The 14690-nt window shown below is 37.0% G+C and overlaps 1 protein-coding gene across 1 annotated transcript; it reads right to left on the bottom strand.

The window, feature by feature from the left end:
• Positions 1 to 7187: 7187 nt before the first annotated feature.
• Positions 7188 to 12967, bottom strand: LOC149847088 (cytochrome P450 704B1-like). Its single transcript, XM_089993175.1, has 6 exons — positions 12569 to 12967; positions 10098 to 10313; positions 9332 to 9628; positions 7872 to 8261; positions 7484 to 7684; positions 7188 to 7367 (listed from the first exon to the last, which is right to left on the bottom strand). Exons 1-6 carry the CDS (start codon positions 12965 to 12967, stop codon positions 7188 to 7190), a joined length of 1683 nt encoding a protein of 560 aa, XP_089849301.1.
• Positions 12968 to 14690: the final 1723 nt, after the last annotated feature.

Here is a 14690-nt window from a genome sequence, read left to right as displayed (position 1 = left end):
TATAGATTCGATTGATACATCTGAAAACATGCACTTCACTTACATGTGTTAATATTTTTCTCATGCCTATGTAATCGACACATACATATTCTATTATCTTTTTGACAAAAAAAAATTAATTTGGTTTATTGTCCTTAGCTTGTTTCTGTCCAAGGGTTTAATGGTTCACACATGCAGCTTATAGATATATATTTTTTTCAGTTCTGTACACACACACATGTATATATATATATATGTGTGTGTGTGTGTGTGTGTGTGTGTGTGTGTGTGTGTGTGTGTGCGCGCACGAATATCCGGCCCAGATCTGCCAAGTTTTTCCAAGTACGCAGATCGAGTCTTGCCTGCCGTAGGAGCCTTAGTATGCTGTTTAAGACCAGCCATAAGATTGTGATTAAATTTGCTTTAAAGACATATTTATATGCTGAAATCATGGGCTGTAATAAAAATTTGATTTCTGTTATGACTAATATCATATTTAATTTCCAATGTTATTATGATTTGACATTAAAGCTATTTTGATGCGGTTGCGTTGTTTGTTTTCAAAATTACAAAGAGGGGCAATGCCCATTGAAATATTTTTAGAATAAATTATTTAATAATTAAATATTAAATATTAAATATTAATTAATCAAATAAATTATGAATTTATTTAATAGACAAGGTGGAGTTCTTCATGAAATAGAACTCTACCTAAATGGGTCCTCTAGAGGGGACATCACCCTCTAAATAACCCATTAATAAAAAGATAAATAAAACAAAATATATATAAAAGGATAATAAAGGAGAGTGGTTAGAGAGGTTGAGTTCTACCCTAAACCCTCTATGAAAGAGAGTCCTCTAGAGGGGACGTCACCCTCTAGAGGGGACACCACCCTCTAGAGGAGTCTTTTAGATAAGAAGGTTTTTAGAGATAAAACAAAAAAATAATAAGAAAAATAAAAATTCTAGAAAGAAGATAAAAAGGGGTTGGATTCCCCCTTTCTCTAGAATCGTTATTCTAGAGAGAGAGAAAAGAGAGAAAGAAAGAAAGAAAGGAAGGAAGAAGAAGAAGAAAGGAGGAAAATCCATCATTCTCACCCAATATTTGATGATTTTCAGTCTCTTTTTACTTCCAAACTAAGGTACATGTTCCTTTCTAGATTCGAGCGGGGAGAAACGAGATTAAATCTAATTCACATAAAATTTTCAAAGGGAAAATACAATCTGATTTCTAAAAACATGTTTAAACCTATGTTTTGAATCATGATTTTGTATATCCCTGATTGATGTAACCATACCAATGATTTTTATGTTTAAATATGGGTTTAACATTAAGTATTCTTGGATTTACATACATGCTGTCGATTTCTGTATCTAATCCTCTTTTTATGCTATATATATATAAATTTTGGCCCTGCTGATTTTTGGCATAGGCTGAGATTTAATACTCATGTTCAAAAATAAAAAGATATAGACATGTGTCAATATATTTCAGGTCTATCGATCTTAGTCATTGTTGTATAGGCACATTATCGAATTTCATGGTTCATGCATAAAAAAAAATGTATGCTCATGATATAGATTCTGTTGATACATATGAAAACATGCACTTCACTTACATGTGTTAATTTTTCTTATGTCTATGTCATCGGTATATACATGTTCTGTTATCTTTTTGAAAAAAAGAATTTAATTAAGTTTATTGTCCTTAGCCTGTTTTTGTTCAGGGGTTTAATGGTTCACACATGCAGCTGATCGATATATTTCTTTTTCTGTTCTGTTGTTACCTGAAATACTATATATATGCATGCAGATCTGGTACATATCTGCAACATATAGATATGTATGCAAATCTGGTATAAATTTGCAATATATATATATATATATATATATATATATATATATATATATATATATATATATATATATATATATATATGTGTGTGTGTGTGTGTGTGTGTGTGTGTGTGTGTGTGTGTGTGTGTGTGCGCAGATCTGACCCAAATATGCCAAGTTTTTTCAAGTACGTAGATCAGGTCTTGCCTGTCGCAGGAGCCTTAGTATGCTGTTTAAGACCTGCCATAAGACTGTGATTAAATTCACTTTCAAGTCATATTTATATGCTGAAATCGTGGGCTATTATAAAAATCTGATTTCTGTTATGGCAAATATCAGATTAAATTCCCAGTATTATTATGGTTTGACATCAAAGCTATTTTGATGCGGTTACGTTGTTTGTTTTCAAAACTGCTTTGTTGTTGCTATGTTTACTATCAAAACTGTTTTGATATCAAAATTGTTTTTGATGCTGTTATGGATATCAAAATTATTCATGATGTTGTTATGCATATCAAAACTGTTTTTGATGCTGTCGAATTTGTTTTGAGGCTACTAAGTTTGATGTCAAAACAATTTTGATTTATCGCAATTGTTGACTGATGTTAGCACTATGTTGGAATTTTTTAATGTTGTCTTGTTGACTGAATGTTAAAATGTTCTCGCCATATGGACTGCCATAAATGATGAAAAATATGTTGTATATACGTGTTATTTTGTGGACTGTTGTTGAGTATTATAGTGTTGAAGATTTTTGTACCACACTATTTCGTTGTCTGCAACATGTTATATGTTCCTATAACAACAACATATTGCCAACAACATGTTGCTGTCTAGCAATAGCATGTTGTCAACAACATATTGCTATGCTTGTGATGCAGCATAAGTCTGGCCTGGCGGTTGGTGCTTGGTCCGGTTAAATTTGAACCAGATTTGTCCCTTCTCAACTCTTGTGCATTCTAATCAGATTGCCATGGTTTGTGGCCGATGGATTTTGATCAGATTGACAGTGTTTTGTATGCTACTTTTCTTAATAGTGTAGCAATATTCGAATCTACAATCATTTGGACTATAGGGACACCTATACGATGTGGTTGATTGTGCATATTATGCATTCAAATATTATGTTACAAATATGCATATTATACGTATGAAAATTCTGAGGTTATTTTGATGTTTGCATAAATATAATCATATGCATGTTTGAGAGTTTATGCATAAATTAGATCATGATAATGTGTTTTGCAAGCATCTATTCGCATACGTATGCAATTGGTTTCATGTACATTCTTGTTGTGTGATTGAATATGCATTGTGAAAATGTCTGAAACACGTGTTGCATGTTCATTGAGATTTTGTAAAAAAATGCATAAATCACCCTGAGACTCTTTTGTGGTCGGATGTGAACTACTGCAGGTCATGTGGGCCAGGAGCATGTATTGCTCCAATTTTGTCATTTAAATTTATGCATTGCAAAATTTGTTTATGAAATTATTGGCTTTCCAAAATTAATTGCATTGTTAAATTATGCGAGTCAAGGCTCAAAATTTGGTTTTGTATGTTGATTTGCAAAACAGTTCTTGTGTAAAGAACCTGAATTTATTAAAAAAGGTAAAAGAGACCGAACAATGTAATTAAGCTCTTCCTTAATGTTCCTTCCACAATGTGAGAATCTTAGATGACGGTTTTAAAAAAACTATATATGAGGATACTAAAACTCTGTGTGTGATTGTGCCCCTGAACTTGATATGGTGGTTTATCTTTCGACAACGATTTTAGGGAAATTCAACCACTTTACCTGGGGGTGTTGTTGTTGACTCGTCTGAAGTTATTAGTATATCAAGAAAGTGGCATCAGTGGATGCTGATTTTTTTGATATTCCGATGGATGGTGCTAATTACTGATATCGGTCGAGGAACATGTGTGAAACTCAGTAATAAAATATAAATTGTGTGTTAAGATACAACTGAAATCCTAACTTGGATATCGAGAAAGTTATGCCCGTTTTGAGTATCCACGGGTTTAAGGAAAAATAGAAACTAAAATTGTGTGCATTTAATAAGGGCATGCATACAAAAACAACTCTGATAAATAACTTAATAAGGTATTCATACATGTGCATTAAATCACGCATATTTACTGTTCTACGTTAGTTCATGCATTCATGCTTATTTTATTTTGCATGATATATGTTATTGCATAATATTTTGTTTAAATGCTTGAATGGTAAGTTGATTATAGAAATTATTATTATTATATTCTTCTTAAATTATGCATGAATTTGGTTTATGCTATTTTCTTTTTATTTAGATTTTTAGAGCAAAGGACTCTTTTCAAAACTGTTTTACAAGACCGGGAGGTTAGTGATGGGTAACTTGCTAGCTGAAGCCTGCGAGCTTTGCATGAGATGTTTTGTTTGGGTTTTGTTTCCGCAATTACTTTAAAAAAAATTCACTTTTTACGAGGATAAGTTGGGGTCGTTACAATTTTAACACTCAATCTAACCTTAAAAATAGGGGTTTTAATTATGTAAAGCTGATGAAGAGACTACGTGATGACCTTTTCTTCCAATCCATCTTTAGAATGCCTTGGCCTGATCTCAAAGACCAATGGCACTGGAACAGCATTAGGCTGCTACAGTGCAAAGCGAAGATTCACCAGGAAGTGACTTTTCACAGCCTGCTGGCTTATTTGGTTAGAAAGGTAAGAGAGAATCTTCAATAAGGAAGCCGCTAATCTTTGACATAAACGTTGCTATATTGTGCTATCATAAAGAAGCTGAACAATGATCTATTTTGGATTGGCCAACCAAGTATTGGCGGAAATCTCTAGCATTTTTTATTTGTACCTTTTTGTGCTGGTAACCAATGACATCTTATCGCTGCCATATACCTCTTTATGCTTTATTTCCAATAAAGATATAATATAATATGCGTTGTGTGTGTGAATATGTGCACGTACATGTATGTAAATATAGACATGCATACACAAAGACATACACATTCCTTTCATAGACTGTCCTTTTTGAGCCACTATGAACTCCTTCCACAAAAAACAATGAAAGAAGAAGTTTAAGTTTCACACACGTTTCATATGTCGTGTTGTCTTAAGCCATCATAAACCTTTTGACCAATATGAATTGCAATTAGATAAGTTTCAACAGAAAATACTAAACATGACAAACAAAGATTATGTGAGAACATGTGAAAACTTTGATCCAACACATAAAGATCTCTGCTCCTATGCCCCGAAGCTATCACTGTCTTAGTCTCCTTATCCTTAATAACAAAATGATTAGCAGAAAATTCACAGGTTAGAGGTTGATCAGATGTCAATTGGCTGACAGATATCAAGTTCTTTTTCATTTGGAGAACAACTAAAACATTATTGAGATCTAATTTCCTTTCTCCTAGATCAATAGAAGTAAACATGCGTTATTTCTAACTTGTTACCGTCATCTACCATGATCATGATATTTAACGAGCTTGGATCGACAATTATGTGGGAGCTCGCACTTGTGTCAGGAAACCATGTCTGATCTTGGTTTTTAGAAATAGACATTGCGGCGAGCGCTTGAGGTATGTCTGATTGAACTTGTGATAGTATTTCATGGCAGTATGATTTGTTTTGAAACAAATTTGGCATACCACACTTGTCATTATGTTGTTGATTCAGATTTTCAATCTTGCGATTGTTGTGACTTGATGCATATTTCCTTGGTTTAGTTGACAGGTTGCGCTGCAACTGTTGCGATGATTGCTGGCCCACTTGGGTAAAGTGGTGTTTGGTTATGATTCACACTTTTGTAATAGTTCTTTCCAATGAAGGCAACATTTTGATTTAGTGAGCTCTAGCCCTCACAAGCATGAAGATTTTTATTCGCCACCTTCTCTTGAACAAAGTGATACTTAATCTCAATGTGTTTTGATCGATTATGAAACACAGGATTAACTGTCCTGTGCAATGCTGACATACTATCACAAAATATAGTGGGTGCTTAAGGCATAAAAATGCCAAAGTCACCAAGAATAAAAGTGATTGTAATTTCTACACTCCAGAAAATACAGTTACCCCAATATATACACAATATCTTGATGTAGAACTTCGAGTATCGGGCAACCAGCACAATTAGCATCGGAAAATCCCTAGAGAATGAGAGGGTTATGAGCTAATAACCGAATCCCAAAATCCATGGTGCCCTTAATATATCAGAGAATCAGTGGTTTGGATATTTGCCCTGATCCGATAATAGTTTATTTGGCTGCAAATTATAAACTGCCGACTTTGAACAGATCGAAGATATTTGGGGTGTCAATGGCTAACATATAGTGTCTTTGTCAAAGGCAAGAGGAAGAACATAATCATCTATTCTTCGATTGTAATGGAACAAAAGTAATTTAGAAATTTATTGAGAATTGCTATGGGAGGAAGAGAATTCCATCTTCATCTTGCCCCAAGAGCTTGGGTGGTGGTTTTCTAAAAGGCAAAACCAATCTTGGATCAAGAGCTGTAGGGAAGCTGTATTTCATGTGATCATCTGAAAAGTGTAGTCGCTATGGAATAAAAGCCTACATGATGAGATATGTTTGTAATGTGGTGCGGAAGTTGTGTGTGAAGAATATTTTTAAAACAAGATTGGCCCAAGGAAGTTTTCCCATTCGTTAAATTGCAGGAGGACCTCGGGTGGAACCAATCTTAAGCCATGCTGCAGGTGGAATCAATCTTAAGCCCTCCTCAGTTTACACGATTGTTGAGGGATACGTATCTAATATTGGGCAGTATGTTCAAGAGGATCAAATATATCTTGAGATAAAGTTGCTGGACATCATTCTGGATGACCTTCACGCTGGGGTTGATATTGTGATTCATTTCAATTTCAAACGCTAGATCGGTGTAATGAAATCTTCTTTGGAGGGCTGGTGCTTCATTTCCAATATTCATAATTTCTTTAACTGGATTTCTAAGGCTTATGTGCTATTCAGGTGTCCTAAGCCGGCGTTAGGATATATCCTTTTTATGCTTTATAGTTCAAATGATTTTGTGTCCTGAAAGAATAAGCTACTGGATTGGCTCCCAGCATGTGTAACTGATTGATTTATTTGATTAATGAATTTATGGGGAGGGGGGATTCTCACCAGCATCTTCTTATAAAAAAAAGGAAAAAAAAATAAAGGAAGAAAAAAACTGATTTGATATGCTTCTTTTCCTTTGGCATAAGTGTACTTTTTTGAGATCATGACCAAGCAATGACATCATTTTCTGTTTGGATAATGTACTTGTCATAAATCGAGAAAACTACATATATATATATATATACATATATATATATATATATATATATATATATATATATATATATATATAATATTCCTTTAAAGGCGCCTAGATACTGAAACCTTTAGGCCATAGGCCATGGAGAGAATTGTCATCAATCTGTACCGGACTGGGTGGTTAGGAACAAGGTTGAAATTGAAAAATCTGCAGAGGATGGCCAGTGTCATCTTCATCTGTAAAAATGCTGAATCCTTCCCCAAGCATACCCTTGGGCCAGCCTGCTTGCAAATACTTCGTAACTTATCTCTTCCTGTTGCGAGTATAAACTGGCAACCAAAGTCTACACGAAGAAATTAAGAAGAAAAAAAACGACCTGAGAATCGCTTTGACATACCTGAAATGCAGTGAACTTGAACGGAGAAACTTGTTGCATGATTCCATCCCTGAGCCATCTTTCTGGCTTGAATTCTGCAGCATCATGGCCCCAAAGGTATTCCATTCTTCCCATGGAGTAAGGGACGTAAGTCACCATCTCTCCGGCTCTCACTTTAGTTCCATCTGGAAGAACATCGTCCTTTAATATGCCTTTTGGATCCTACATGCACATAATTAACGTCCTGAATTATATTCATGGATAGTGTTAATGCTGTTCAATTATCATGGAGGGCTCGGTAGACCTGTTACACTCTAAATCTCAACAAGACGATCTGACACATTTAATTTTCGCCTCTCCTAAACAATAAAATTTTGTGCAGAGTAAGATCGCTTTTTTTTTTTAATACCTGGGGAACTGCAGGGTAGAGTCGAAGCGTCTCTGAGATGGCTGCGTGCAAGTAAAGTAACTTTCCCAGTGAATCATAGCTTAAAAGTTCAGCAAATTGGTATATCCTTTCGGTGAATGACTTGATGTCATTACAATCATAGGTGGCTGAAGTATTCATATTTTTCTCTTTCATCTTTTCCTCTTCAAATTCTGTCAGCTCCTTGTATACTTTATTTGCAGCCCGTGGGTTTTTTATCATCATGTAGATAAACCAAGACATTGTTGTAGCAGTTGTATCACGGCCCGCAATGACAAAGTTCAGAACTATGTCTCTCAGTGTTTTCTCTGTCAATCTGCTTTCTGATTCCGCACTCAACTCTATGAATCTCGACAGAATATCATGCTTTATCTGCAATTTTGTTCCTGAGAGTCATCAGATTTAAATTGATAACCAGAAAGCTCAATCCTGGACCTGTTTTCAAATGTCAATTAGCTTCAATTTTTTATAGTTTCAAAGTGTTTCTTGTAGCTGCCCCAAGGGGGTTTGGCGTAGTGGGGTGGGACCATGGCTAATAGACGGGCAGTCAAGGTTTGATTCCCATGGGTGTCGCCCTTCTGCACAAGCCAACACCTACGTAGTATAGGCCCCGAGGGCAGGGGGGGGTGTCCTAGCCTCAGAGTTTTATGCTGCCAGCACGATGACCGTAGGTATGGTCGGCTAAGCCAGTGCGGCCAGGTCTTCGTGCGAGGCGTGGTTTCTTCAGGTTATAAATCCAAAAAAGTCTCTTGTAGCTGGACCTGAACCAGTGTAGAGTCCAGGGTGCTATACTGTTTTGGCTACATACTCAGGCTATTCATCCTTAGATTGTGATAACATGCACCTGATTTGCTTAATATCATTGATGTTGGTATTTGGTTCTTTGAGTAGTAACCTTGCAAAATTTCTAAATTTCTGGTTTATATATACTAATGCTTAGTTTCAAGATTATCTGCAAATTTTTTTAATAAGCAAATTAAACTGGCCAGACCAGTTCAAGACTTAGATTTTGTATGAATCCCAGCTTTCTGGTTAGTGTGTTGCCATAGATTTATGAAGAACCTGACCTGGGTGGTCATTCTTCAGTACCTTGGCTTAAATAACATTGAGCCTTTGAGCCAAACTCCCCCTTGATTTAAAGCAGATCATGAGCCATTCTTGCACTTCAAGTCTGCTAGCCAAGTACCTCAAGAACTCGACCAGTGTATGATTTCAAAATAGTTTGATGTAACAATTATTCAAACCCAACAAACGAAGTTGCTATGTAAAAGACAGCAATTTGTCCTCATCCTGGTCACTTGGTAGATTCAATTAATGCTGCCTTTTAGTGGTTGACTCAAACCATTGCAGGTGAACCGGTGATTATCAGAAGAGTACCTCATGGAACTGAGACCAACAATTTTGATTCTGTGAAACACTTTTCTGTTGTTTAGAATACATACCTTGCCTTTCCTGCCACTGGCACGAGCTTCTTCAATCTCTGCTTTCCTTTTTCTGATCATTGCGCATGTGAAATCATCTAAGAATTTAATGCTTTGATTCAGCAAGGCTTCTGAGCCAATCTGCAAGAAACGTTTGATTCTCCACAAAGGATCGAGGAATCGGAGAGTGACAATGATATTTGCGGTGTCAAAAGCCCGAGCAAATTCATTGTTAGGTAGCTGAGGAGATAATGTACCTAACTCCGTCCCAAACCCAACCTTTCCTATTGAATCTAATGTCATCCTCATCAGCAATTCCTATAACATAATGGAGAACATGGTAAGAAGAAATTATGCAGTCATAGCAGGGATGGTCAGTATATGCCTAAAAACAACAGGAGTGAGCATAATTTTTAATCTCTGCATCTGCATCTTGGAAATTATATGTCATGGAAGTTTCGGTATACTTAAAAGTGCAAGTGTAATAGTGGCGACAGATTGTTTCTTCTCGGGGGCAGAACATGGTAAATGTATTCATTTTGTTTAAACTCAATATCAATTACAAAGTACTAGCTTGCATGGGGAACTAGCTTCAATCCATAAATTTTAATCTCAAATCAACCAAATTTTACCTGTTTAAATAGAATCTATTACAGATGCTTTGCCAAGGAAGGAAGCAGTCCACGATTACATGAGAAACCTCCATATTTCAGGCAAAACACGAAATCCAAGTGATTTTGTAAACACACACACACACACACACACACACACACACACACACACACACCTGCATGTCTATCTGCTGATTGCTTATGGAAGCTAAGCATAAGATATGTGAAAGCTTCAGAGCGTATTCTCTGAAAACAATGGTGCTGAAATCTCTCAAGTTCTTGGAAGCGAACTCAAAACTTGCCGTCTTCCTCTGTTTTCTCCACATCTCCCCATCGGTGTTAAATATCCCGTCTCCGAGCAGAACCTCCATGTGTGACTGATATCTCTCGCCCTTTAAAAAAGTGGAAACTATTACATAATCATCATCAATATTATTACGATTATGTGTCTGGGAAAGCATCATCTGTGAATTCATCATAACAGGTCTGATGCAAATACAAATTTGCTCAAACATGCTAGATAATTAGCTTGTTGGGACTTGTTGGAATTCATAGAACTTGTCCAAGTGGGCTTGTTAAACAACAACAGATCTAGCTAGTCTGATGAACTTTAAATGCTTCCTAGCCTATGCCTTGCCCAGCCTGAAACCCAACAGACACATGGATGCATTAGTCTGCCACATTAACAAAGTGGGCATCCAATGCCTAAGATTTGGAATTGATCCCTGCCCAACACTTGGCCCGTTACTCCTATCCTAGACCTTGGCCAAGCTTGACGGATATATGGTTGGTTGCATGCAATTAGAATAAGGAAAGAGTTACCTGTCATACAAACATTGTACTGTACTGTACTCAGGGCTGCGAAACAAGATGAGCTACTTGTGGCTCAGCTCATGTTCTGCTTGTAAAGAGCTCAGCAAACCAAACAGCTAAACATGAATGACCAATGTTCGGCCTAGCTTTGTTCGTATAGGCTTGCTATTTAATAATAAATATATTTTACATATGTTTTATATAATAGAGCGTAGATGGTTGAAGTGTTTGGGTTGCAAGTAATAAGTTTAGGAGTTCCAATCCTATTTTGCTTACAATTTTGAAATAATTATTTATTTAGTCGGGTCGGTGAGCCAGTTCAAGCTTGGCTTAGTAGGTTTGCGCTTCAAATTCTATTATTTTCAACTCTAGAAATTGTATTGGCTTTTTTGTAAATAAACTAGATCATGATTGGCCCCTTCAGCTCCTCTGGCTCTGTATGAGCTCAAGCTCGGCTAAAACAAGAAACGAACAGAGCTTGAAGCCTTGAACACCCTCTGTTCAGTTTGCTCCGATTGTTTACTAGCCGTCAGTGTGCGTTTATAACCTATTTTATAAAACCAAGAATTAAGCCATTATTACTCTGCTGTGTTCAAGGCCGTGCAACAAAGCCGTGTTCAGAATTTATAAATAAAATGGAAAAAGACTGAAAAACCTATTTAGTGCATTTAACACCTAACGTGTGAGCACCAATCACTATATATATATATATATATATATATATATATATATATAGAGAGAGAGAGAGAGAGAGAGAGAGAGAGAGAGAGAGAGAGAGAGAGAGTAATTGGTAGGTGCGAAATGATAGGTTCTAAATGAGTTTTTCAGGGGGGGTTTTGTTTTATTTTTAAATTCTGACTGTAGAGATGTGATCTATGTACTTGATTTTATAGGGATCAGCTCTTGAAGTGTTCGATTCCGATACATGGGTGGGTTTTTATAAGGTTTGAAAAATCAACGGTCCAAAATCTTTGTAAATTTTTGAGGCTCCAAATATCAATTTTTTTTATCGAAAACACATGATCAGGTGTAGATTTCTCGTAAATCAACCATGCCTAACACATTTATGGGGTTGGAACTGCGAAAAAAATACCGACAGAGCCAAAAAACCCATTTAGCACATATCAATTTCGCACCTACCCATCTCTCTCTCTCTCTCTCTCTCTCTCTATATATATATATATATATATATATATATATATATATATATATATATATATATGATAGTGTGCAACCCTTAGGTGCACACCTACCAATCATACTTGCCGTCCATCGTGGTCTTGATGGATGGCCAGCAAAAAAAATGTGTTGTTTTTTTAGGCTTTAGCGATGCTTTTAGAGCGCTGTTAAAGGTCTCAGTTCTGCTGGGACTTTTAGTGGTGCTCAAAAGCGTCGGTAAAACACTTAAAGGATACACACATCCATTTTTAGAAAGAGTTTTAACAATACTTTTGAGTGCCGCTAAAGGTCCCAGCAGAACCGGGACCTTTAGCGCCACTAAAGCCTAAAAAAAGCAGAAAAACTCACTTTTTAGCGATTTTTTTTTTTGCATTTTTTGCACTGGCTGTCCATAAAGGCTACAATGGATGGCCAGTATGATTGCGCTGGTAGTTGCGCACTTTAGGGTATGGCAGCTACTTTTATATATACATATATGTTTGTTTAGTTGCAAATTAAGGAGGCCAAATTGAGTCCAAAACGTAGGTCAGTCGTAGAACATATATATGAACGTGACTAAAAAATTAGAATCTTGCGCCCAACACTAAAATCGATTCAAACCCTATGCTTGCAAATCTGAACTACATGCATGAATTCCTGATGAGAATGATAATACCTTGGGATAGTTCTGGAAGTTTGTCTTGAGAACGTGCTCTACGTTTGCGGGATCAGCGGTATATGTGTAAGATGCGAATGGCATGGGCACAAAAATGGAGCTTGATTTGGATAGATATTCTGCTAACCAATCATGCATCCTATCATAGTTGATGAATTGCTCAATCGCAGCTCCAACAATGGGCCACGTCTTTGGCCCAATCTTGCCTCTTTGTCTCCACCTGTGCACCATCATCCAGGCCGAGAGAAGCACAAAAGCAAGGGCTATGCCCAAGGGAACCCCAGCTACGGTTGGACTGCTTGAGCTAGGCATCTTCATGATCACACCAATGAACAAGATGATCCAACTGGGTTTTATACCAACCAGCAGATCACGCTCTTGGTGGTGTTCTTTATACATGGAGTAGTTTTTACGTATTACATGTCCTGCTTGGGCAGATAGAAATGAGAAGAAAGACACATATTAACTTGATCATTGCTGCTGCTGCTTTTTTTTTTGTCCTAATAGCACGGATTGTGGTTTGGTTTTGGCAGCGGTAGTAGTAGTAGTGGTAATAGCACGACGAGAAATAAACATTATTGTTAATTACTTACAAGACCATTTGCAGTTTTAGTAGGAGTAAAGCATTTCTTGCGTGAGGCATCAAACAGGAGAATCACACGCTTTAGATGAACCAACGATGCACATAGGGGTGGCAAAACCTGACATGACCCGCCAACCCGCCTAGCTTAAGCCAACCCGTTTAATAAATGGGTCAACCCGCCAACCCGCCTAACCCGTTTAATAAACGGGTTGGGTTCGGGTTGGGGGTATGCCAACCCGGCTGACCCGTTTAATAAACGGGTTAGGCGGACAGGTTAACCCGCCAACCCGCCAACCTGACCCGCGAACCTGAGAACCCGTTTACCCGACCCAACCCATTTATTAAATGGGTTGGCGGGTCGTGTCGGGTTACCCATTTATTAAACGGGCCGGGTTCGTGTTTACCACAACCGACCCATTTAATAAACGGGTCGGGTTCGGGTTGAGATATGCTGACCCGCCAACCCGTCAGGTCGACCCGCCAACCCGACACGATTGCCACCCCTAGATGCACATTTATATATTATAAGTTGATTTATGAGGGGCCTAGGTCTGTCTGATGCGGATCCGTTTAGCCTGCACCAGTTCATTAATCCACACACAACGATGCGAGTACCGAGGCAAGAATATGGATTTCCAATTTATTTCCGATTCCATGGTGATATTGTTTGCCATACAAATTAAAAAATGTATTATTCTTATACGACAAAATATATGCCAAAAGGTCTCCAAATTGTGACGGACTAGTGTTTTCAGGAACCTAAGATTTTTGAAATTAAGGAATGAGCGGTATGTACATATATTTTTAATTCAATAATAATAATGCGTGCCAAATTTAGAACGCAGTTATGCCAGCTATTAAAAAAACTAATGTCAAAGATGCGCTTAGTGTTGGTCTTTTGTATGGATCTGTAATCCTTGAATATTTGAATAGATAAAATCTTTATTTTGTTCACAAATAGTTTTTTTTTTGTGTGCCTTTGTGACTTGTGCAACGTTATATTATGACAATTATAATTTGATTGCAAGATAAACTCATTTGGAAATTAGTACAAAAGTGCTAATTGGACATTGGTAAAACTCCAGCATCATATCATTGAATATGCAGTCTTACATTTTTTTTTTTATATTTACAGTAGAAACCACCCCCACGATCATAGACCCAGCCGTGGTGCTGGCTTTGCCTGCCATATATACTAACGGTCGCTGTCCTGACAGTGTAAAACTCAGTGGGCTTACTGCTTTCTCCTAGGGAGTCGCCACGCTTCGGCTTGCATAAGGAGAGACACCAATGGGATTTGAACCTAGACCACCTGCCTAGCGGCCTAGGTCCCATCCCACTATGCCAAACCCCTTTACGGCAAATATATAGTCTTACATATTACATCACAAGTATAATATTGAGTGAATTTGAGTAATACTATACATCTTTTTTTTTTAAATAGGATATCTTGAAGATGAAGCCTTCAACAAAAAGATCTATTCATGGTGCTACTGAAAAAATCACCAAAAGGACCTATTGAAAACCGCGAGCCATGTG

This window comes from Nuphar pumila, chromosome 2 (assembly GCF_984573655.1).
Source record: "Nuphar pumila chromosome 2, dmNupPumi1.hap1.1, whole genome shotgun sequence".
NCBI lineage: Eukaryota > Viridiplantae > Streptophyta > Magnoliopsida > Nymphaeales > Nymphaeaceae > Nuphar > Nuphar pumila.
Note: the sequence above shows the minus strand (reverse complement) of the source record. Positions and strands in the feature narration are given on the sequence as shown.